Raw genomic sequence first — 22,960 nt, forward strand, 5'->3', positions numbered from 1 at the left:
TTTGAGAGAGTTGCATTTTTGAAAAGGGTGTCAGGAAAAGGCCTCATTAAGGTGATAATGGAATAAAGAGATAAGCCTAGGATCTCTGGGGGAAGAAAGAGTAGTCCAGTGTGAAAGGAAGGCCAGAGGACCAAAACATGCCTAATGTGTTCTAGGAACTGGAAAGAGGCACCATGACCTTGAAATAGGGTAAGCTAGAAAGAGGGTGCTAAGCTTTAGATCAGAAAAGGCATGAGGGTAGGGGATATTGTCTAAGACTTTGTTGACATTATAAGGAATTTGGAGAAGAAAAAAAAAGGAATTTGGTGTTTAAATTTAAATGGAGATTTACTGTGGGTTATCAAGAGAGAAATGGCATGATCTAATTCAAGGCTTAGCATCCTTCTGTGTGCTTTGTTCAGAATAAACCAAAACATGGGGCAAGAGTAGAAGCAAGGACATGAACCTAGGTAGCTCTTTCAATAATCCATTGTGTCATGAAATCAGTTTAGATAGTCCTAAAGTATTCTTGTTATTAATTTGTTCAATGGTATTGAATCGGTTCCAGCTCTTTAGTAACCCTGTGCACAACAGAACAGAACATTGCTCAGATCTGCCATCCTCACAATCGTTATGTTTCAGCCCAATGTTGCAGACACGGTGTCAATCTCCTGGAGGACCCTCCCCCTTTTCCATGACCCTCTACTTTAACAAGCATCAGGTCTTTTTCCAGGAACTGGTCTCATGATAACATGTCTAAAGTTCAAATCTCTTCGTCTTCACTTTTTAAAAAATTTTAATACTTTTATTGGGGACACTTACATCTCTTATCACAATCCATACACTCATCCAGTGTGTCAAGCACATTTGTATATATGCCGCCGTCATCATTTTCAAAGCATTCTCTTCCCACTTGAGCCCCTGATACCAGCTCCTCATTTCTCCCCACTCCCTCCCTGGCCCATCCTCCCTTCCTCATGAACCCTTGATAAGTTATAGATTATTTTTTTTCATATCTTACCGTCTTCACTTCTTAGGAGCATTCTGGCTGTGCTTCTACCAAAACAAGTTTGTTTGTTCTTCTGGCTGTCCAAAGTGCTTTTACTATGTGTTGCCAGCACCTTAATTCAACAAATGCATCCATTCTTCTGCGCTCTTCCATATTCCTTGTCTGACCTTCACATGCATATGAGGCACTTGAAAATACCATGGGTTGGGTCTAACGCACCTTAGTCTTCAAAGTAATAACCTCTTTAAAGAGGTCTTGTGGAGCAGATTTGCCTAATGTTTGATCATCGTTTGATTTCTCTTGACTGCTGCTTCCATGAATTTTGTTGTGGATCCAGGCAAAATGAAGGCCTTGTCAATTTCAATCTTTCCTTTGTTTCTCATGATGTTGCCTGTTGGTCTAGTTATGAGGACTATGGTTTTCTTTACAGTTGTAATCCATACTGAGTTGTAATCCACTACTGAAGGCTGTAGTCTTTTATTTTTTTAACCAGCAAGTTCTTCAAATCCTCCTCACTGTCAACAACAAGATTATGCCAACTGAATATTAAAGGTTGTTATTAAGTTGTCTCCCAATCCTGATACCTCACTCTTCTTCATAGAGTTCAACTTCTTGGATTATTTGCTCAGCCTGCAGTCTGAATAAGTATGGCAAGAGGATACAACCCTGACACACATCTTTACTGATTTTAAACCATGCAAGTATGACTTTGTTCTGCTTGAATGACTGCCTTTTGGTCCATGGACAGACTTGAGCATAATGTGATTCCCATTCTTCTTAATGGTATACATAATTTGATAATGATCCACACAGTCAGATGCCATTGCATAGTCAATGAAACACAAGTAAACATCTTTGTATTATTTTCTATTTTCAGCCAAAATCCGTCCGACATTGGCAGTGTTATCCATCATGCCATGTCCTCTTCTACATCCAACTTGAATTTCTTGCAGCTCCCTATTGATGCACCGCAGCAGTCATTTAAAATTTTCCTCTCTAAAATTTTATTTGCACATGATATTAATGATATTGTTAGATAATTTCTTTATTCTGTTGGGTCATCTTTCTTTGAAATGGACACAAATGTGGATCCCTTCCAGTTGATTGGCATTCATGAGTCAGTGCTTCAAGCATTTAAAGAGCTTGCTGAAACATCCCAATTGGTATTCTTTCAGTTCTTGGATCCTGTTTTCAAAATGCCTTCAGTACCATTAGTGTTTGATGATTTGTTGCCTTTTGAAATGGTTGAATGTTTTGGGTGCAATGCTGTATGCATTCCGTCCATCTTCCCTGGTGTTTATTAGAAAGCATCTTCTTTTTCAACCCATCATCTCTCTCTGTTTCTTTTTTTCCTCCCAGTTGTCCTTCTCTCACATATCTAACTTTGTGGCTTTGTGTCACTCCACATTCAGTGCACTCACCGACCCAACTTCTTGGCTTGCCATTAGGGGCTGCTTGTTTACCTGCATATTTCCCCAGCTACTTCTGCACTATTACTGATGTTGCTGTCGCAAGTGCCCCATCTCAGTGTCACTCCCATCTTGCTTTTTTCTTCTACCCGCTAACCAGTGTTCATTAATGTCTACCTATCCAATATTAGAGAGAGAGAGAGGGAAAAAAGAGTTTTATTGGCTTATACTTCACTCAAAACCCAAACCTACTGCCATTGAGCCAGTTTTGACACATGGCGACCTATAGGATAGGGTAAGAACTGCCCCCCGTGGGTTTCTGAGACTGTTACTCTTTACAGGAGTAGAAAACCCTGTCTTTCTCTCCTGTAGAGCTGCTGGTGGTTTCAAACTGCTGATCTATGGTTACCTGCCCAATGCATAACCACTATACCACCAGAGCTCCTTCTGTTGCAGTATAAGAGGTATAAAATGTCATATTTCCCCTACTGGTCATTCTGTCCTAAAACAGAACAGATCCCCCTCCCCTATACTTCACCCTAGCATTGAAAGAACCTTGTCTTTGTGTATCTGGTTGTTGTCCAAAGCTATCCTTGGTGTCTGTGAGTGAAAATGAAGTCATTCTCCCCACAATTGATAAACTGCACACTTTGCATGTGCCTTGACTCCAAGCATTTCATAAGTTTTATGGAACACTCACAGAAAAAAGTGTGAGGAAATTCCTGCCAGCAGGCTTTGGAAATTCTTGCTGGCCCATCTAGTATTATGTGAGCTAGTTAATCATAGATTTGTGGAAATGTAAGTTCCACTGATTTTAAAGTCTATTGATTCCCTGTCTTGTGCTAAATATGATACTGCCAGTTACTTTCCCCAGAAACAGCCTCTGTTTGTTTCTCCTCTGCTCCAGGGCTTTGCCTTGGCCTCATACTTTAAAGATGTTCTTTTACCCTGCCAGAGCAATAAAGAAGTCCAATTGAGTACTTTTTTGAACAATAACAACAAATTAAAATGAAGAACCCTAAAACAATTGTGAGGGAATGTTTTCTTGATGTTCTGGACATTGCTTTTTTTTTTGTCCTGGTTCTTTTGCATGCTGACCATGGCACCATGCCCTACCCCATTCTTACAGCATTTTGTAGCAAACCTTCAGTTGTAGATTGGAAATAGGTATATTTTTCTTTTTCTTACAGAGATACTTGATTTCAGCTTCTTCTGATTTGTTGCTAGCCCCTTTGAGGCTCTGCTCATCTCATTTGGGTTGCAGTGGTGGTCATTTCCCTGGGGAACTGAGATGGTGGCCTCTCAGTTGATTTTAATAAGTTAGAAAATAAGTCAAATGTCAGGCATTCTTGTTCTGTGCAGACATCTTTGGTTCTTCAAGAGGAAATGAGAAGCTTTTCCTTCTGTGGAAGTTTGAAGGCAGGGAAAGCACTTCTTGCTTTGTGGGTGGAGAAGAATTCTGATCCAGACTCCTTTTTTGTAACAGTGATGGGGCCATATAATGTGTTTGACTTTTCATGGAATCCCCAATAATAAAGCCACCCTGTTTTCTTTCTTCCTCCCCTTACTCAAAATGGAACGATAGTTCTCAAAGTATGCTTTAAAAGTCAAATGCATAAGAATTAACTAAGATTATTTGTTAAATTCAGATTTCTGGACCCATTTTATTTAGGTAGACTATTTGATAGTAAACAAGACCTCAGGAATTGACAGAATACCAATTGAAATGGTTTCACAGCTGATGAAGCACTCACTCATCTATGTCGAGAAGTTTGAAAGCCAACTGGCAACTGACTTGAAGACCTCCATATCTGCGCTCATTCCAAAGAAAGACCCAGACGGTTCTTGGCTGAACGAAAATTCTAGGAGAATGTTTTTTTTAAGTTTTATTGATTATATACAGGCATTCAACTGTGTGGATCATCATAACAAACTATGGATTACATTGAGAAGAATGGAGATTGCAGAAAATTTCATTGTGCTTATAGGGAAAGTGTACATGGACCAAGAGGCAATTTTTAAAATAAGGAAAGATATGTGCCAGGGTTGTAACCTCTGCTGAGCAAAGAATCTAAGAATCTGGACTGTATGAAGAAGAGTGGAGGAAGGCTTATTAACCTACAATATGCAGATTATATAACCTTGGCCTTTGAAGCACTTGTTGAAGATCAAGGATTACAGCCTTCAGTATGGGTTACAACTAAATGTCAAGAAAACGCAAGATTGAAGATGTCAAGGATTTATTTTGAGTTGGATCCACAATCAGTGCTCACGGAAGCAGCAGTCAAGAAATCACACTATGTATTGCATTGGGAAAATCTGCTGCTTAAAACCTCTATAGCATGTTGAAGAACAAGGATATTACTTTGAGAACTAAGGTGCTCTTGACCCAAGCCATGGTATTTTCAAGTGCCTTACATGCCTGTGAAAGTTGGACAGTGAATAAGGAAGCGCACAGAAGAATGGATGCATTTGAGTTACGGTGTTGGCAATGCTTATTGAAAGTATTGTGGACTGACAGACAGACAGACAAACTAACCTGCCTTGGAAGAAGTGTAGCCAGAATGCTCCTTAGAAGTGAGGATGGAGGGGCTTCATATTATATATGTTGGACAGGAAAAGGACATCATGCTTGGTTGGTGAAGTCGAGGATGAGTGGAAACGTGGAAGACCTCAATGAGATGGATTAGCATAGTATCTGCAGTAATAGGCGGAAGCATATTAATTGTTAGGATGGACAGAACCAGCAGTGTTGTGTTCTGTTGCATGTAGTGTTGCTGTGAGTCAGAACCGACTTGAGGGCACCCGACAACAATGGATGATAGCTCCTGAAAAATCTTGTCTATATAAAGCTATGAAGTCCCTAAATGATTTATCACATGCATTACTAGAACTATGAGCTACAGAATCTTTGGCCTTATCTTTATATCTTAACTGAGGCAAACGGCTTCTAAGCCCTTTCTCTTAAGGACTGCTCGATCATCTTTACCTTTCTTACCTGGAGTAGTCTGCCGCAGAACCCCTACAGAATCAATGTGGGTAGCTACCCTTGGGCTACTACAGGGTAAGTTGCTAGGAGTTCCCTGTCTTTAAGCATAGTCAGTGCTGATCTCACAGACAGACTCCTGTGGAGTGGCCAGATTGCAGAGTGGATCATGGAGCTTGGGTGGGGATAGATGGGCCTGAGCACCTTTCCTGGGCCTACTTCCCTAGAGCATGGACTGGAACAATTCCTGTGAATTGTTGACAAGGGCCTTAGCCAGAGGCCTTGCTTTCCTGGGAGGGATGCCCGAGCTGATAGAAGCTCCTGCTGCTGTGGTGGGTGGGTCTGGCCAAGTTTCTTTTTGTTGAGTCTTGTTTCTACCCCTCACTCCTCTTTGGTCCTACAGAGGCTGGTTTATCTGCACACTCCATTGCTGATCTTGGACTGAAAGCCCCTCATTGTCTTTGAGCTCAGTGTTTAGATAACACCACATGCCTGTGGCAGCTAGGCACTCTGTAAAGGAAGTGCCTGGCCTCTAACAGACTCGTCATTCATTCTCTGTATGGGAGTGAGTGAGGCCTGTGTTTAAGACCATTATGAGAACATTTCTCTGCAGGGATTATTGCTGGAGGCCTGCAGGGGCACCAGGTTTCTCCTTGATGTCTGGAGTTCCAAGGATAGTGTTTCTCCTGCTCCTTTCACTTGCATGTCAATCACAAGAGGATTAAGGGGTTTTTTGCCCAGGCCTTGTTTTCACACATAGCTGCAATGCCAGAGTATTTTCCCTCTGGTTAGATCACTTTGGAAGACAGCACTGAAGTTGGTGGCTGGTGTTGGCGGAGGTGGTTTAATGACCAGGCCGGCTTGGAAGCTGCCTCTGTACTATGGTTTCAGGAGCAGCTTTTCCCATGTTGTTGGTTCCTGTCAGTCGCTGTTCACACACGGTGCCCCTGTGAGCCTAGTAGAATAGTGGCTCCATAGGGTTTTCAAGACTTCTCTCTGTGGATTTGAACTGAAAATCTTTTGGTTAGTAGTCTTCAAATGATGAACCATTATTGCACCACCCGGAGATTCTTGCCATAGGATAATGGGTTTTTTTCCCCCTGCCCCTTTAATACTCCTATTACCTTCTGGCATACAAAAGGAAAGTATTTCATTTCCATTCAGTATGAAATTTCTTCTGGTGGCATACAGTTTTCATCTGGTAAAATGCTATTACCATTCCTTTCTTAAAATGTTTCAAATAAGTCTGCTAGGCTCTAATTTAGGTAACTTGAGAATGTTCCCAGCTCTCATAACTTAGACTTTAAAACTTTTTTATTTTTCTCCTAAAACTCCCAACTTCTAAAGCTGCTTTCTTTCCAAGACAATATTCATGTGAGGCAGAGCAAACTAGTTATTCTGACTTGTGCTCATTTGTATAACATCCTTAACATATATGACTGCTCTTCAAAAAGTTTGTGAAAAAATAATCCATTTTTAATTTCATTTTTTTTCCACAATCTTTTCGAAGCTCCTCATATACTTGAGCTCCCTTTTCATACCCATAACTCAGTGCTCCAGGAAATGAACCTGAAGTACAAAAGAGAAATTGCCTGTGACACAGGGACAGGGACAAGTCATCCCTCCATAATAAAACCGTGTTTAGGTAGTAAAGGATACTGGCACTAGAACACACATTAAAAAATTTAGTACAGTATTATTGTCAATGTTAATGAGCATCTGGTTCACAGTAAAATTCCAAGAGAAATTATTTAGCACCATACTGTAGGGAATGTTTTTGTTATTAATTATTATTAGTAATATGAAACTGGAAGACTGGTGAACTGAAATAGACCATGCCATAGTAAAGCTATATGAGTGAAATTATAGGCATTAAAGTGTTTTCCAATGCTAAATCTAAACTTGTTGGAATTGTAAAGAAAAGCAAGCTATTATGTTTGTCCAGTTGTTGCTCTACTTGCTCAGCATTTAAATTTTAAACTTTGAGTCAAAATTGACTCTGGGATAAACAATTTGGAGATGAAAAGAATGAGACCAAAGGTTCTGTGGGGGATACGGGAGAAGGGGAGGTGGGAGAAAAGGGGGGGGTACCAATCCAGGGACAAGAAGGCAACAAGTGAACTAGAATCAATGGAAGGAAGGTCATAGGATGCTTAGTGGGGCTCAATCAAGGACAATGTAGCAGCGAGGAATTACTAAACCCTAATGAAGGCCGAACATGATGGTGGGACAACAGGGAAGTGCAGAGGAAATAAAGGAAAGGCAGGAGGCAAAGGACATTTATAGAGGCATAAATACAGGCATGTACATTGGTGTGTACATATATATATATATATATATATATATAATGAGAGGGAAATAGAACTATGTACTCATATCTATATGTTAAGAATTAAGGTTGCAGATCAACATTGGATCTCAACTCAAGTACTCCCTTAACAGAGAACATTTTGTTCTAACAATCCGGCATTGTGATGCTCACCTGACACAATCACTTGAAGACAAAGCGGGTGCCTAAACAAATGTGGTGAAGAAAGCTAATGGTGCCCGGCTATCAAAAGATATAACATCTGGGATCTTAAAGGCTTGAAGATAAGCAAGTGGCCATCTAGTTCAGAAGCAACAAAGTCCTCATGGAAGAAGCACACCAGCCTGTGTGATCACGAGGTGTCGATGGGATTAGGTATCAGGCATCTAAGACTCAAAACCAAGGTGACTGGGGGAAGAGGGGCATGGAGTTGAGACCCAATGTCCATCTGTAGACAATTGGACATCCCCTAACAGAAGGGTCACAGGGAAGAGATAAGCCACTCAGGGTGCAGTAGAGCACCAATGAAGCACACAACTTTCCTCTAGCTCTTAGGTGCTTCCTTCACCCCACTATCATGACCTCCATTCAACCTTACAAATCGGATTAGACCAGAGCATGCTCACTGCTACAGATAAGAGCCTGAACGAAACACAGGGAATCCAGGATAGATAAAACCTCTCCGGGCCAACAAGGAGAGTAGAGATACCAGGAGGATTAGAGGAGGGTGGGGGGCAAGGGGGAATCGATCACAAGGATCAACCTAGAACCTCCTCCCAGGGGGAACGAACAACGGAAAAGTGGATGAGGGGTGACAGAGGATGATGTAAGATGGAAAAAAAGATCTGTAATTTATCAAGGGTTTGTGAGGGAGGGCGGAAAGGGGAAGACATGGAGAGCTGATAATAGGGGCTCAAGTGGGAAGAGAATACTTTGAAAATGATGATGGTGGCAAATGTGCTTGACACACTGGAGGAATGTATGGATTGTGATAAGAGATATAAGAGCCCCCAATAAAAGTATTTTAAAAAATTTTTTTGGATTCTGGTGTCTGGATTTTGTTTCCGTTTTTTAATATTTAATCTCCAATTCTGCCATGGAATATAAAAATTCTCTTCACGGATTAAAAGTTACAAAATAAGAACTTGTGATTAAGTAATGAAGTGATTATTGAAAAGAAATAATCCAGAATGAAGTATTTGCAGGTTTTGCTGATGGTTTTTGTATCTCTAATATAAAGGATAATCTTAAACTCAAAGGAGAAATATGCCCCTTCAATAGCAGTCATGAGTAGACAGATTGAACACAACTCACAGAATTTTGACATGTATCTGATATATTTAATTTGGGTGAATAAAACAACTAGCCACCAGACTACATCTATTTTTTTCAAGATGCTTTGGGTTTCCCTTTTCTGTAAATTTCCTGGCAATTCACTGTTTGGTGATGGCAAAGGGGAACGGTGTCAGGTTAAGTGACTTGCTTTCATGTAACCAAGGAACTGTTCCTGTTCTCATATGACCTTTTAGCCCACTACCATCTGCTGGGATTCGTATACATGCCTTATGATGAAGGTAGTCTCAGACACAGGTTGTGCAGAAATGAGTACTATGTGTCTGCAGCCGCTAGCTAGCCCACCTGCCTCACCCCCTGCTCCTTGTGCTCTCTGCTTTCCAGCTCTCTCCTGCGCTATGGTGGCAACTTCTCCCTCCAGAGTGCAATGAGTGTTCGATTTAACAGCAACGGAACCCAGCTGCTGGCTCTGAGGCGCCGCCTGCCCCCTGTGCTCTATGACATCCACTCCCGTCTGCCTGTGTTCCAGTTTGATAACCAGGGCTACTTCAACTCTTGCACCATGAAAAGCTGCTGTTTTGCTGGAGATCGTGATCAAGTAAGTGCCCGCTGCCTTCTCACACTTATCCTTTCCTCACTAAGAATGCCATTTCAAAGGCAAGAGGGGAGGGAATCCATGGACAATTTAGTCTACCAAAGAGAGCCATCTTGTACCAATAAAGTACAATGGTGGATGAAGCATACGGAGTACCATCCAAGAGACATGTGTCTGGAGTGGCTGCTGACTCTTCTGTCAGCCTCTCCACTGGGCACAGAGATCCCAAGCTGAGAGTTTCCAGCCTTCTTACAGTTTCACCAAGTGGCTTAGTTATCTATTAGAGCTGTAACAAATAACCACAAGTGGGTGACTAACAAACAAATTGATTTTCTTACAGTTTAGGAGGCTTGATATCTGAACTCAGGGTGCTGGCTCATAACACAGAACCCCAACTCATTCCTCAATGGGATTGTGACTACAAGCGTAGAGGCTAGGATTTATTGCATGGGGGTGGTGGGGTCGGGTAGAGAATTCAATCCATAGGACTGGGAATTCAAATACTGATGTTGACTCAGAGCTGGCAGGGAAAGCACATTTTTGGTGTTCTTTCATCTATCTCGTCCTAAAAAGTTCTGAAGTGGGTGTCTGAGTAAACCAGTGATACTGATCTGAATAATCAAGGCAGATGGGTCAAATAAGCAAATAGTTTTACCGTGTCAAGCACAACCAATCTCATTGCTACTTCACAACTAAATTGTTAGTGCTCTCCTCTTTGGTACCTCAATTGTTTCATTTTTCAGTTTTGACTTACTATTCTCATGTGCTGCACCCCGCCTCTTTAGCATTATCTGTGGGTGAAGGGTGGGCATAAAAACAGTTCTTTGAGAACCTTTCTAGATTCTGCTCTTGGAAGATCAGAGCTAGAATTCTTCTCCCTAGACTGGTCACTAGAGACTTCTTTATATCATAGCTAAAGAATTAATATATGAGAAAACTTTCAAAAGGCTCGTGAAGAATTTTCTTTGTCTTTTAGTTGCGGTTTTCCATGCACTTTTTAAAGCCTCCTAGTAGATACTGGGAAAAAGATGAGGCTTTCTAATTCTATAAAGAGTTAAAGTCTTGGAAACCCATACGAGCAGGTCTATTCTGTTCTGTAGGGTTGCTGGGAATCCAGTAGACTCAATGGCAGTAAGTTTGTTATTTTGGGCTTTGTTTCTTAGTGTATTACTCAGTCAATGCATGGTGAATTGAGTTGCAGACTAAATAAACTGAGACTATGTTTTTTAAGTTTTCCAGGTTGGGGATTCCCCTTTTTTGGTAAATAGAGAATGCATATCCAAATTCAGAATTTATATTCAAGTTGGAGTCTAAGGGCCTGCTTCGCTAAGGAGATCCAGACTGGAGACCACTAGGTGGCCTCAGTGCCTTAAGTGATGTCTTCTTGAAGAGCCCACAGTACCTGCATGACTTTGTTTTTCCTGCGTATGTGGTGCTTCTGGCAATTTATTTCTTGGGTGGGAAAAGGAATTTCTAGATAGGCTAAATTTACCGTAGAACATGCAACATTCTGCTGTGCAGATTGATGGGGTTTGTATCATTTAACTGTGAAAATGACAACCAGACTCTTTCCTCTTTCCTTCCATTTTCTGCCACCGCTTACAGAAACCTTACGGTGCATTTGGTTAACCATTGAGTTGCTAACCACAAGGTCTGAGATTCGAGTCCACCATCTGCAATGCAGGAGAATGATGAGACTTTCTGTTCCCATAAAGATTTACCATCTCAGTAACCCCAGAGAGCAAGTACTACTCCATCTTTAAAAGGTCCCTATAAGTCAGAGTTGACTTGATGGCAGCAGATACGAGTAGCATAATCAACCTCATAGGTTCATTATCCTCATTTCATTGAGCATCATTGAGCAGTAAGGAAACCTGCACTACAAGTAATGGTCTAATAAGTTTTTGACCTTTTTTTTAGAGGCCAGAACAAAGGGAAAAAGTGGAAAAGGTGAAGGGAAATGGCTGTTATGTGATCTCGAGGCAGAGCCTATGTGCCCAGAGTTCTTAAGAGTCCCAGAGGCACTTACCTAACCAAGATGTAGTACCTCCACTAGTGTTTCCCAAAGGGGGGAGGAGGGCTGCCAAAGCAGGTAACTCCACTTTGTCCTGGATTTTGGGCGAAGCACAAAGGCTTTTCATTGCTAGTGGAGGGGAGCAAGGCCGAGCTGAGTTTATTTTCTTTGTTTCCTTTTTCATGAAAAGCAGTACCTATACATTCTAGACGATAATTTCTCAATCTTGTAGCTGCTGAACTTTTTAAGCAGAAATTCTTTGTTTGGGGCCTGCACTGTGTATTGTAGGATGTTCAGCAGCATCCCTGGCCAATACTCACTAGCCAAATATCTCTGAGGGCAAAATCACCCCTGGTTGAGAACTATTAGCCTAGACTTTAATGACTGTATGTCAGTCTCGGTAAACTAGGGAAACAAATCCACAAAAACTCACATGTATAAGAGAGAGTTTTATATAAAGGGTAAGTGTACATTAAGAAAGCATCCCCACCCAGTGCTCCCCAAGCCCATAAGTCCAACATTATCCCATATGTCCAACACTAATCTACAAAGCCGCCCTGGGTCTCACAAAACACACACAATGATGCCGCCTGCAGGAGGAAGCTGAATCAGTGAGTGTGTACGCATCTCAGCACTGGCAGGGGTCTCCACGCACTGCTCCAGCACCCAGGGCTGCATTAGGGTAGGTCCATGTGGCTTCTCAGGGATGTCTCGCGGGAAGTGAGCCTTGCCAGATGAAGCAGGGAACTGGCTAAGGCAGCTGCATCCTGGTCAACCATCAGAAAGCAAGAGACCCCAGAACTAGAAAGGTGAGGCTCACCGAGCCATTTATCTCTCCGCCCTTCAGTTGATCCCACATGTATTTATTGTCCTGGTTGGCACAATAAACCTTAACTATCTCAATCCACCCTTTCCAAGTTGGCACCTGTACACAATTCTTTAACCTAACAATTCCAGTTAAGTAACACCTACACCTTAATCCTATGAATATATTCCCCCACCTATGAAAGTCTGTAAGCCAACCACTTCATGTTGTTAATCCCCCCCAAGTTGGGGAATCCAATTTCTATACTGCCCACTTACAACAACCCAGTGCTCTGAGGATACAGTCATGTTTTTCAACATGAAGAATCGTCATTCCAATTGGAACCTTGTGACGTCCACATCCATAAGCAAAGTCAAATCAGGACAGGCCATCCATACAGTCAGCAACAATATGCACCAGTTGACAGGCTCAATAATCCCTTCATCTGGTTGGCTTCTGGTCAACTCAATGTGGGCTGCCTCACTCAGCCTCCCCAGGGTGCCCATTGGTAGCCTTGCCTTTAGACCATGGACTCTCACAAATACTGAACAGGCCTAGCCCCATTGTGCTGGGTCATGAACTTTAGAGCAGTCAACCAGTTCTCCTCTTCTCTTTTTCCTATAAACCAAGTCCACAGGTGTCAGTAGCCAAACTCAACCTGTCTCTCTATTGCTGCATTTCTCCCATTTCCACTCAAGTAGATCCAGGTCTGTTACCTAGCAAGCATTTCAGCCTGCCCACAGGCTCCCTTTAATATTCAGTCCTAGAGAGGAGTTTTCTTCATGGTTCTAGATTTTTTTAAATTTTTTTTTTTTAATTTTGGTTCTAGATTTTTTCCAGTTTCTGACAAAGACCATTGGTTCCTGAATATTCCAAAGCACTGGGTGGGGCATATCTTTTCAAAGCTTTCTTTGCAGGCGTGGCCTAAACCCATCTAAAGATCAAATTTTAATGGCTGAAAGCAAGTGGGCTTACAAGTTTTCTATTTTCATACTTCTCATGTTTTCCCCAGAAAACAACTGAGTAAACAGTGTGTCTTTATCTGACCTCTGGCTAGACAAAGAAGAAAAACTACCATGAGGGAGAGGTCAAACGAACATCTACTCTCCATCTTATGATTTGTTTCTCTAGTACCTCACTCCTGGTACCATAATGTGTTAATCTAGGTACATTAGAGAAACAAATCCACAGAAACTCATATGTATAAGAGAGAGTTTTATATAAAGGGTAAGTGTACATTAAGAAAGCATCCCAACCCAGTGCTGTCCAACCCCTTAAGTCCAACATTAGCCCGTAACACCAATCTACAAAGCCCTGTTTACTAAGATACATTGGGGCAGGTATTGCCAGAGACAGAGTCACACAAAGTAGTCTGTGATAGGATGACTCTGGGTGTATACACTGACAAGATGAAGTTGTTTCGGCTGTCAGTGATCAGAAACTTTGAGTGTGCTTTGCTTTCTTCCCTATTCAGAATTAACTAATTATGATCTGTGACTTTTCATTTGAACTGGCAACCTTTCACTTAGTAGCTACAAACTTGTACCACCAGGGACTTCTGGGAAAAGCTTATGGGGTCTGTCTGATTGGACTGCATTTTGGTGTAAGTGGTTTTTCTTGAATAAATGTAATTTACTCTAACTTTGGATTAGTTAAACAGCTAAAGTTTTAAAAATCTGTTCATACTTCCTCTATAGATGATCAGCAGTATATAACACAGGAAATAGGATGTATGGAGATTTATGTTTCGCTTTTGTGTTCACTCCTTCGGGACTAAGAAGTGCAGCTAGTTCATCATTGTCTCCAGTGCCTGGCACACATTGAGAACACAATAAATACTTGTTGAATTTTAGTACTTTGGTCTGTGGATTGCCATACACTGCATTTAACTTTCTGGGCCAAAACCTTCTCTAACTTTAACTCGGGATTGATAAGTACCATTTTTCCCCCTCTCAATTTTCTGGGGACTGCTAGGTGGGTGAATTAACTAATGTGTTTACAGTGAAATGAATATACTGAGCTCATAGTTTTTAAGTGCTAAACAGGGGGTTTGACTTACTGAGAGTGCCTCAGTCCTGGAGTATGTCTCTCAACAATGATTTACAGGCCCTGGCTTCACACAGTCCTGGCTACAGCAGCCGTTGACACTCTGATCTCTAGGACTTACTTGTGTATAGTCTTTGACTAGCCCAGACAGGATCGCTTTTGCTGCTCTCAAATTCCAAAGCTCACCCTCAGCTTACATTGGCCTTTGTATCTGACAGGGTTCCTGTCTACACTGAGAACACCCTCCGGGGCCTGCAGCTCGGCTCTGGAAGTTTTCTTTAGTCATAGGTTGAGTAACCACCCACAGAGGAATCCAAGAAATTTCCTTAATAGGAACGAACATGGTCCAGGAAGGCAGTAAATGTTTGTATCTCTCTGAGACAGTCTTCTGGCTTTTCATGACGATATTAGTCAGTCCACATCAATGGACCCAGATATTGTGCCTGCACTTTTTTTAGACTGTCCTAGGTTCACTAGGTAATTCATTAACCCCAACACAAAGTTAACATTGCAAGACAGTAGAAACAGGGAATCAGTTGTAAAATAGAGGAATTCTAATTAGTGATATTAGAAGTAATTTAAGTAGAAGCCCTCTTTTTATAGATAAGAAAATGGGTTCAGAGAGATTAAGTATAAGCGTACTTCGTTTTATGGCATGTTCCTTAATTGTCTTTTACAAATGGAAGGTTTGTGGCAAAACTGCATCAAACAAGTCTTATCAGTCCAATTTCCCAACTGCATGTGGTTCTGTGTCACATCTTGGTAATTCTCACAATATTTCTACCTTTTTCATCATGCTGTCACACACTTACTGAACTACCATACCCACAGCCATCAAGTCCATTCAGATGCTTAGCACCTCTATAAAGGGCTTCTAAGCCTGTAAATCTTTACAGGAACAAATAGCCTCATCTTCCTCCCGCAGAGCAGCTGGTGGGTTTAAACCTACCTTCCCATAGTGCCACTAGGGCTCCTAGTGTAACTATGGCTTTTCTGTCTTCTGGGAATGACTCTGCTTCTTTTGATAGTCACTTTGTACAGTGGTCTGGAACTGAACCCACAGTATCTCTCAGGGTAGTGACTGAGCCAGGATTAGAGTCTGTGAAGTTTGAGGCTCTCTGTAGTGACCTGTTTTTCTGATGCAGATGTTTACAAATTGGTGACAACAGAGACAAAACAGGCCGCAAAAGTGAGTAAAGTGGACTGGGCATAGAAGTAGCAGCAGGCGTGGTGAACTGTGGGGCAGTGGAAATTCCCCTCCCATCTAAATGGGACCATTTTATCCCAATGGGGCCCTCTGTTGCTACTTGGGCCTGTGTTGCTGAGGCTTCTGATTTTTTTCCCCCAAGGATGTCCATTGAGACTACCCTTCCTACTTGAAACTTCTGTGCTCCCACGTGTAGTTCTGTGGTTTGTCACAGGTAAAACTCATCACCATCAAGGCAATTCTGATGCATGGGGACCCTATTGGACAAGGTAGAGAAGTCCCTTTGGGGTTCTGAGGCTATGAATCTTTATGGGAGCAGAAAACCTCCTCTTTGTCCCATAGAGCAATTGGTGAGTCTGAACTGCTGACCTTGTTAGCAGCTCAACTCACAACCCACTACACCAACGGGGCTCATCATTCATGGTTAAGGTGAGAGAATTTTCTTCTTCCTGACTCTCCAGAGCACTCCGTATCTTCATGCTTTTCCACGCTGTACCTTTTAAAATAGGGAAATAGATATTGCCTCATTATCTTCTATTAGCCAGAGCCTGTGGGGGACACATCCACATGACATTGGCAGGCAGATCCTTTTTGGGGTGTTCCTGGAAAGTCCTTTGTACAACCTGTCTTTCCTACTTTTGACTGAAAATATATGGTTTACATTTATTTCTATATATTACTGTAATTTCTCAAGTTTGGTCATGTCTACCACTGGATCAGTGGATGACGTCAGATTGGATTAGCCCCTGTCAAGGCCTTGAGGGTGTTTTTTGTTTTTTAATGTGTCCACTTTCTGTTCTTGCAGTACGGCGCGGACTCTTGTAATAAAACATCATTCTTTCCTCTGGAGGCTGCTTGAACCCATGGGTTCTTGTCCTTGCTTTTGGGCTTGGTTTTTTGTTTTGGCTTTTCTTTGTCCCTGATGCCTGGCTGGGTACATTGTGTCTCCCAAGCTTAGCGCTCAGTTCTGAATTCTCAGCAAGAATTTTAACCCTCTTTAACAGGGTCTAGAAAAAAACCATTTTCCTGATACATACTTATAAGATATCACTCAGCTTTTATTCCTTTTATTTTATAATTCCTTAAATGGATGGATCTTGCCCTGGATTGTAGAGTCCAGTAGAGCAGCTCAGGCTTCTGGGGAATAAATCAGGCTAGCAGGTATGTGTGACTTGGAAATGTGCAGCCTGGTCATATAAAAAAAAAAAACTTGCTCTCATCTAATACTTAGCCTAATGGTCCAAGCATCTTGCTGGAATTGGGATGCAGGTGGAAGGAGAAAGTATACCAAAGTTGTCTTAGAAGGGCTGACCCCTGGAGTATCACAGCACAGGGATCTCTCTACACAGGTCTTTCTTTTGAACTTGACAGCTGGTCATATCCATTGCTCTGCTTTTTGATCAATTCTATCTACCTCTAGGTCTGAGTAGAACTGTCTCACAGGTTCCCAAAGCTGTGATTTCAATGGATGAAAAGTGCCTCATCTTTCTTTTGTAAAGTGGTTGGAGGGTTTGAAGCCAACCTTTTGACTTTCAGCTGGATGCTTTAACCTTTTTGCCACCTGTGCTTCTTTGATAGATGACAAGACCTCACAGATCATGATAATGAAATACCCCTAGGCTATTCCCTGGAGCTCTGAGCTAATCCCATGTGAGTTCAACAAAAAGGCCATGAATATATTGCTTGCCCTCAGACATTATGTCATCACTCAACCCCTCAGTGTTGATATTACGTGAGTCCAACTGAGGTGCATTAATTCACCAGTAAGTGTACTCCAGGCCAGTGAAACACCTTACCATGCAACAACCTAGGTTTTGTTTTTTATAATTCCCTGTAGCCCTGAAAAAGACAGCAGCTCATGTGGGGACCTTGTATGCCAGATGTAGTCCCTCAGCTGAAATAAAGTGAAATTCAATTCTTGGGTTCCATCCTTGTGATTTCAGGCTAATATAGCTTTCCTTATTTTGAATCTTAGCATATTTTTAGCCCTTTAACTTTTAAAACACTTTCACACACATTATCTCCTTTGAATTCTCCCAGCTGCCAGGGCAGTCAAAGTGGCGGGTGTACTTACTAACAAACCAGGGCTAGATGCAAGCTCTTGCTTCAGTGGGTACCCCTTGCATGCTGCCATGGTGTAATCAAGTGGTCACATGGTCTTCCGTAGTCTTCTGATGTGGAAGGACTGAATCAAAAGGCGGTGACAGAGGATTTCCTATTTGTATGTATGGTTCAGAGAGTGACTATTTTAGGAAACTAGGTTTTCAAAAAGAGAAAGGAGCCCCAATAATTGGCAACTTAAGACTCCCATATACTTGTTATTTCCATACTTTCTTCAGTGTTTTGTGTCATGCCTTAGTCCTGCTGACATAGTTTTGCCTTAGCAAATGAGCATTATTGGAATTTTTATCTGTGTCTAGCCCTCATTGTTTTTTTGGACAGCATTCAGTTACTGAAGTTCTTAAACTGAATTACTGTATATACTCGACTATCAGCCCACCCGAGTATAAGCCGAGGTACCCAATTATTATCTGGGAAACCAGAAAAACTGATTGACTCGAGTATAAGCTTAGGGTGGAAAATGCAGAAGCTATTGGTGACTTTCAATAATCAAAATGAAAATAACATTACTAAAAATTGAGACATCAGTGGGGTAATGTATTTAAATATTTACTTTAAATAAGAAACATAAATAAAAGGACAAGTCATTTTTAGTAGTAAACCAGCACAGTAAGTGGAAAATAGGTTCAACAAAAATAATAAGGTATCAACAGTGATACCTTAAGAGTACTATTCCCTGAGCTCAGCAACCAAGCTAAAATGTAAAGAGTTAAAATCCTTCAAAACTGGATTCTTCATCATCATCCGTATCCCAGTGCAGAGCCTCAGCTGGTGTGAGGTCATCATAGACCCAGTCCTCACTGAGATCGCCGTCATCACCATCACTGCTGTCATTTTCACACAAAGCGCAGTCTTCACTGCCATCCATAGCATTACTAATACTACATTTCTGGAAGGCATGTCGCACCATGTCTTCTGGAATGTCTTCCCATGCATCTTGAACCCACTTTGCTATTAACTCTGTCAGGCTTCATGAGATTTCCTCCTTTTGTTAGTCAGGCTTGACCAGATGACATCAATTCATGCCACATCCTTCGCACACAGGCTTTTAAAGGCTTATTCAAAGATACACGTCATAGGACGGCTCTGATTGGTTAGATGTGAGTAAACAAGCATTCAAAACCCAGCAGTGTCAGCGGGCTTTGAATGAACAGCGGAGAAACGGCAATCACCCATGAGATAGCGGGCGCTTGTGCTGAAAAACTTGGCTTATACACAAATATATACGGTAAGTATTTTGGTCTAAAAAGCTTTCCTATATAGGTTCTCAAGAGCACGTCAAATTCTATACCATTGCATAGATTAATGGTTAAGGCCAGTGAATTGCCAAATGTCTCATGGAGGTTACTTATATTTTTTCTCAACAAGTTCTAAAGTGGGCCAAGGGTCTACATACATTTTAGATAATATGAATGGGTTTTGAGCTAGCACTTAATCATAAGTCCTAATAATAGTTCTTAAGATGTGGCCCTTCTCCATACTTGTTTACATAAAGTGATCACTCATGTTATGGGTGCTTTAGCAATGTGTGGTGAGAGGATTGGATGATGTCCAGCTATTGGAAGGAGTGGCGTCTGGGGTCATGGAGGCTCGTCTTAACATCTACATGAAGTATCAACTAAATCCATAGATTGAGCACACCACAGAAGGGCACACCAACCCATATGATTCACAGATTGTAAATAGTAAGGTTCAGGATCAGAAGAGACAACTGTGTGAGAGTTTAAATTCTGAGCACCTGATTTGCAGAAGGCTATGAATGACAGTGAAAGTTCCAAATCCATTTGCAGAGTTCTCGTGTGGATTAAGTCTCCCTTGAATTCCCTCGGACCATTGACCCAGGGTTCTGTGTGGTCTTGCCCTTGGACAGAATGCATTGGAAGGTGATTGCTGCAGAAACAGTTAGGTTAGAATTTGGTATAGTTTAATTTGGTTTCCTTTTTGACCCTTTTTTTGGGTTCTAGTTTCTATTGTCTTCTGCTTTCTCTTTAATTGAGATTTTTCTGTGTTTGATTTTGTTGTTCTTGGTGTGGATTTCAGGAGGGGTGGGTCTGTAGAGACCATAGCTAGATTAGTATTTACTTAGGGATATGGTGAGGGAGGTTGGAGGAGTAATAGGGAGCTGGTGATAGTGGGTGAAAAACAGAACCGAACTCATTGTCGTCAAGTCCGTTCTGACTCATGGCAACTGTGTAGGACAGGGGTTGGACTTAGCCCTGCGTGCTTCTGAGACTGGAACTCTACCTGAGTAGAAAGCCCCGACTTTGTTCCATGGTGTGACTGGTGAATTCAAACTGCCCACCTTGCTGTTAGCAGCCCAACACGTTACCACTATGCCACCAATGAAGGAAATGTCCTAGGGTTGATGGGGGTAATGATTGTGCAACTCTTTTTACACATGATCTTAGCCAAAAGACCCAGAAGCAATTCGTGCAACTCTTTCATGTGTTTAAATTGTTGAATTGTATTGTACATATCAGTACAACTTTTCTGAAGAAAGAAAGCATGAAAATAAATTGCTTATTCTATCAGCCATGTATAACTCTTTGAAACTTGAGTCCTCTTAAAAATCTAAAATCATGAACACCTCTGAGGAAAAATGTACATAGCCTTGACTATATTTAGAATTTCTGAAACTCCTCAAATCTAGGGGTTCTTGTACTATCTATTAAGATTTTACTCTTAAATGTACATATTACTCTTAGATTAGTTCATTGTTTTTTTAAAATTTACTGAAGCAATTTTAGAACTTGGGAAGCTTGGGAAGATTTGGAGAGCATACAGGCCTGCTAGATATAATCTAGTTTAAAATTGTTCAGCTGAAAAAGGAACACTTGCTGACCAGAATTTTGCTATGATCTGATGACACAGTGTGCCTCCTGGCTAGGAGCCTGGGCTCCACAAGGAAATTTCTAGTAGATAGTGCTGAGGGGGGCGGTGGGGCAGGGGGCGCAGTGCTCTACCTGCCTATCCTTCTTAGAGATTTAATTTTCAGTAGCTTTTGTGGGGTGGGTGTGGGGGGGTAAGTTCACGTTTGGGAGCTGGAAAGTAATATTTCTTCCATAGAATAGTTAGAGACTTTTGCTTGCACAAAAGTTCAAACACACACTCCCCCATCAGCCTATCGCTGCCCAGTCCTCACAGAGAAAAACAGGCCTTAACACTGGTTGCTGGGAACCATTTGGTTGGTGACTTTCATCTTGCTTAGGTTTCCAAATGGATTTTGTCAAATAAAGATTTTATCTTTAAGTAATGCCAGCTACTTTGGTATAAGCAAAGCTAGTGGATTTTTATTAAAAATGTCTATCTACTGATAATTTGACTCTTTTGGCTATCTTTATAGAACTTTTCTTTATTAATAGAGTTTTTCCTACTCAGAACCCATGAAGGTTCATAATTGTAATAAACCAAAGGATTCCAGGAACCCACTGGAGCTGAAATGTCAAAGTCTAGCAAAGCAAGAAAATTTTGACTTACTATTTTCATACCCACATTGTTAATCTTGTGAGTATGTATATTTGTGTGTGCTTTCATTGGGAGACAATAGCATTCCTTTTTTTAAAAAAACAAACAAACAGTTTTATTGGCACTTTACAAGTCACACAATTAAAAAATTCAGCCCTATCAAGAAGAGTTGTACAATCATCAGCACAATTTCTTCTTGTACTCATTGTTAGTCATGTAATTTTAAAAATTATGTCAAAAATATACACAACAGAATATTCTCCAGTTCCACAACTTCTACATGTATGATTCAGTATTATACAACCATTATTGGTTAACCTTTTCCAGAATATTCCACAACCATTAACATTAAACAACATAACCAACAACTCTTTCTCCTTCACTCATTGTCACTGTTGGTCAAGTTTGGTGGGGTTTTTTTGTGGGTTTTTTTTCTTTTTTTGTCGTTTTTTGATAATAGTATTCACATATTATACACTTCTAAATCACTTTTTAAAAGAGGTGTAAATATATCATCACAATTAGTTCTAATGTTCCCTCTCCCCTCCCACCCTCTGAGTCCTCTCAACACCACCCCTCCAATAGAATTCGTAGCTCTCTTACCACAAAGAAATAAAATGGCTTGCCCATTTCCAAGAGAAAATTATCCTGGTTACTTTGGGTGATGTTTGTAGCAGCAATTGGGTATAAGCGATAGGATCAGGAGTGTGCTGTTGATGCTGCTGCTGCTAGGTGCCGGTGCGCTGGTTCAACTCATGGCAACCCGTGTGCAGCACGACCACACCCTGCCTGGTCCTGTACCATCCTTACACTATGTTTGTGCCGGAGCCCTGGATGCAGCCCCTGGGCCACTCCACCTGTTGAGGTCCTTCCTCTTTTTTGTGGACCTTCTACTTCACCAAGCATGATGTCCTTCCTTCTCTAGGTTGGTCTCTCCGGACAACATGTCCAAAACCTGTGAGATGCAGTCTTATCCATACCTTTAAGGAGGGTTCTGACGTTACGTCTTCCAAGACAGATTTGTTTGTTCTTTTGGCAGTCCATAGTCTTCCATCTTCATTATTCAGTGTCCAACTTTGACATGCATGTGAGGAGATTGAAAATATCTTGGCTTGGGTCAGGTGCACCTGGAGTCCTTCCGAGTGCTGTCCTGCTCTTTAAACTTTAGGAGTAACAGAGTGTGTAACATCATTTGATCTCGTGGAAGCATTGCTTATGGATCCAAGCAAGATGAAATCCTGGACAAATTCAATCTTTTCTCCACTTTTCAAGATGTGGGTCTAGTTGTGAGAATTTTAAAAAATACTTTTATTGGGGGCTCTTACATCTTTTATCACAATCCATAAGCACATTGGCAAATATGCCGCCATCATCATCTTCAAAGCATTCTCTTCCCACTTGAGCCCCTGATACCCTCTCCCCATTTCTTCCCCCTGCCTTCCCCAGAATTTGTTTTATTTACAGTAATTTGTAATCTATACTGAAGGCTGCAATCCTTGATCTTCTTCAGTAAATGCTTCATCTTCCTCCTTTCAGCAAACAAGATTTTGTCTTCTGTATATTACATGTTGTTAATAAACATTCCTCCAATTCTCATGTCGTGTTCTTCATGTAGCCAGCTTTTTGGATTATTTACTTAACATACAGATTGAATAAGTATGGGTAAGAGGATACAATCTTGATTTTAAACCAGGCACACACCATTTTTGACACACACACCTTG

At 41.3% G+C, this 22,960-nt stretch overlaps 1 protein-coding gene across 3 annotated transcripts in view; it reads left to right on the top strand.

The window, feature by feature from the left end:
• The window catches only part of DCAF5 (DDB1 and CUL4 associated factor 5), a 110,109-nt gene that overhangs the window by 46,763 nt on the left and 40,386 nt on the right, over nt 1-22,960 (top strand). For all 3 annotated transcript variants that reach the window (XM_075532317.1, XM_075532316.1, XM_075532315.1), the window contains exon 6: nt 9,369-9,582. In XM_075532317.1, coding sequence (XP_075388432.1) covers nt 9,369-9,582 — 214 coding nt within the window. The remainder of the gene's footprint in view (nt 1-9,368; nt 9,583-22,960) is intronic.

This window comes from Tenrec ecaudatus, chromosome 14 (genome assembly GCF_050624435.1).
Source record: "Tenrec ecaudatus isolate mTenEca1 chromosome 14, mTenEca1.hap1, whole genome shotgun sequence".
Classification (NCBI taxonomy): Eukaryota; Metazoa; Chordata; class Mammalia; order Afrosoricida; family Tenrecidae; genus Tenrec; species Tenrec ecaudatus.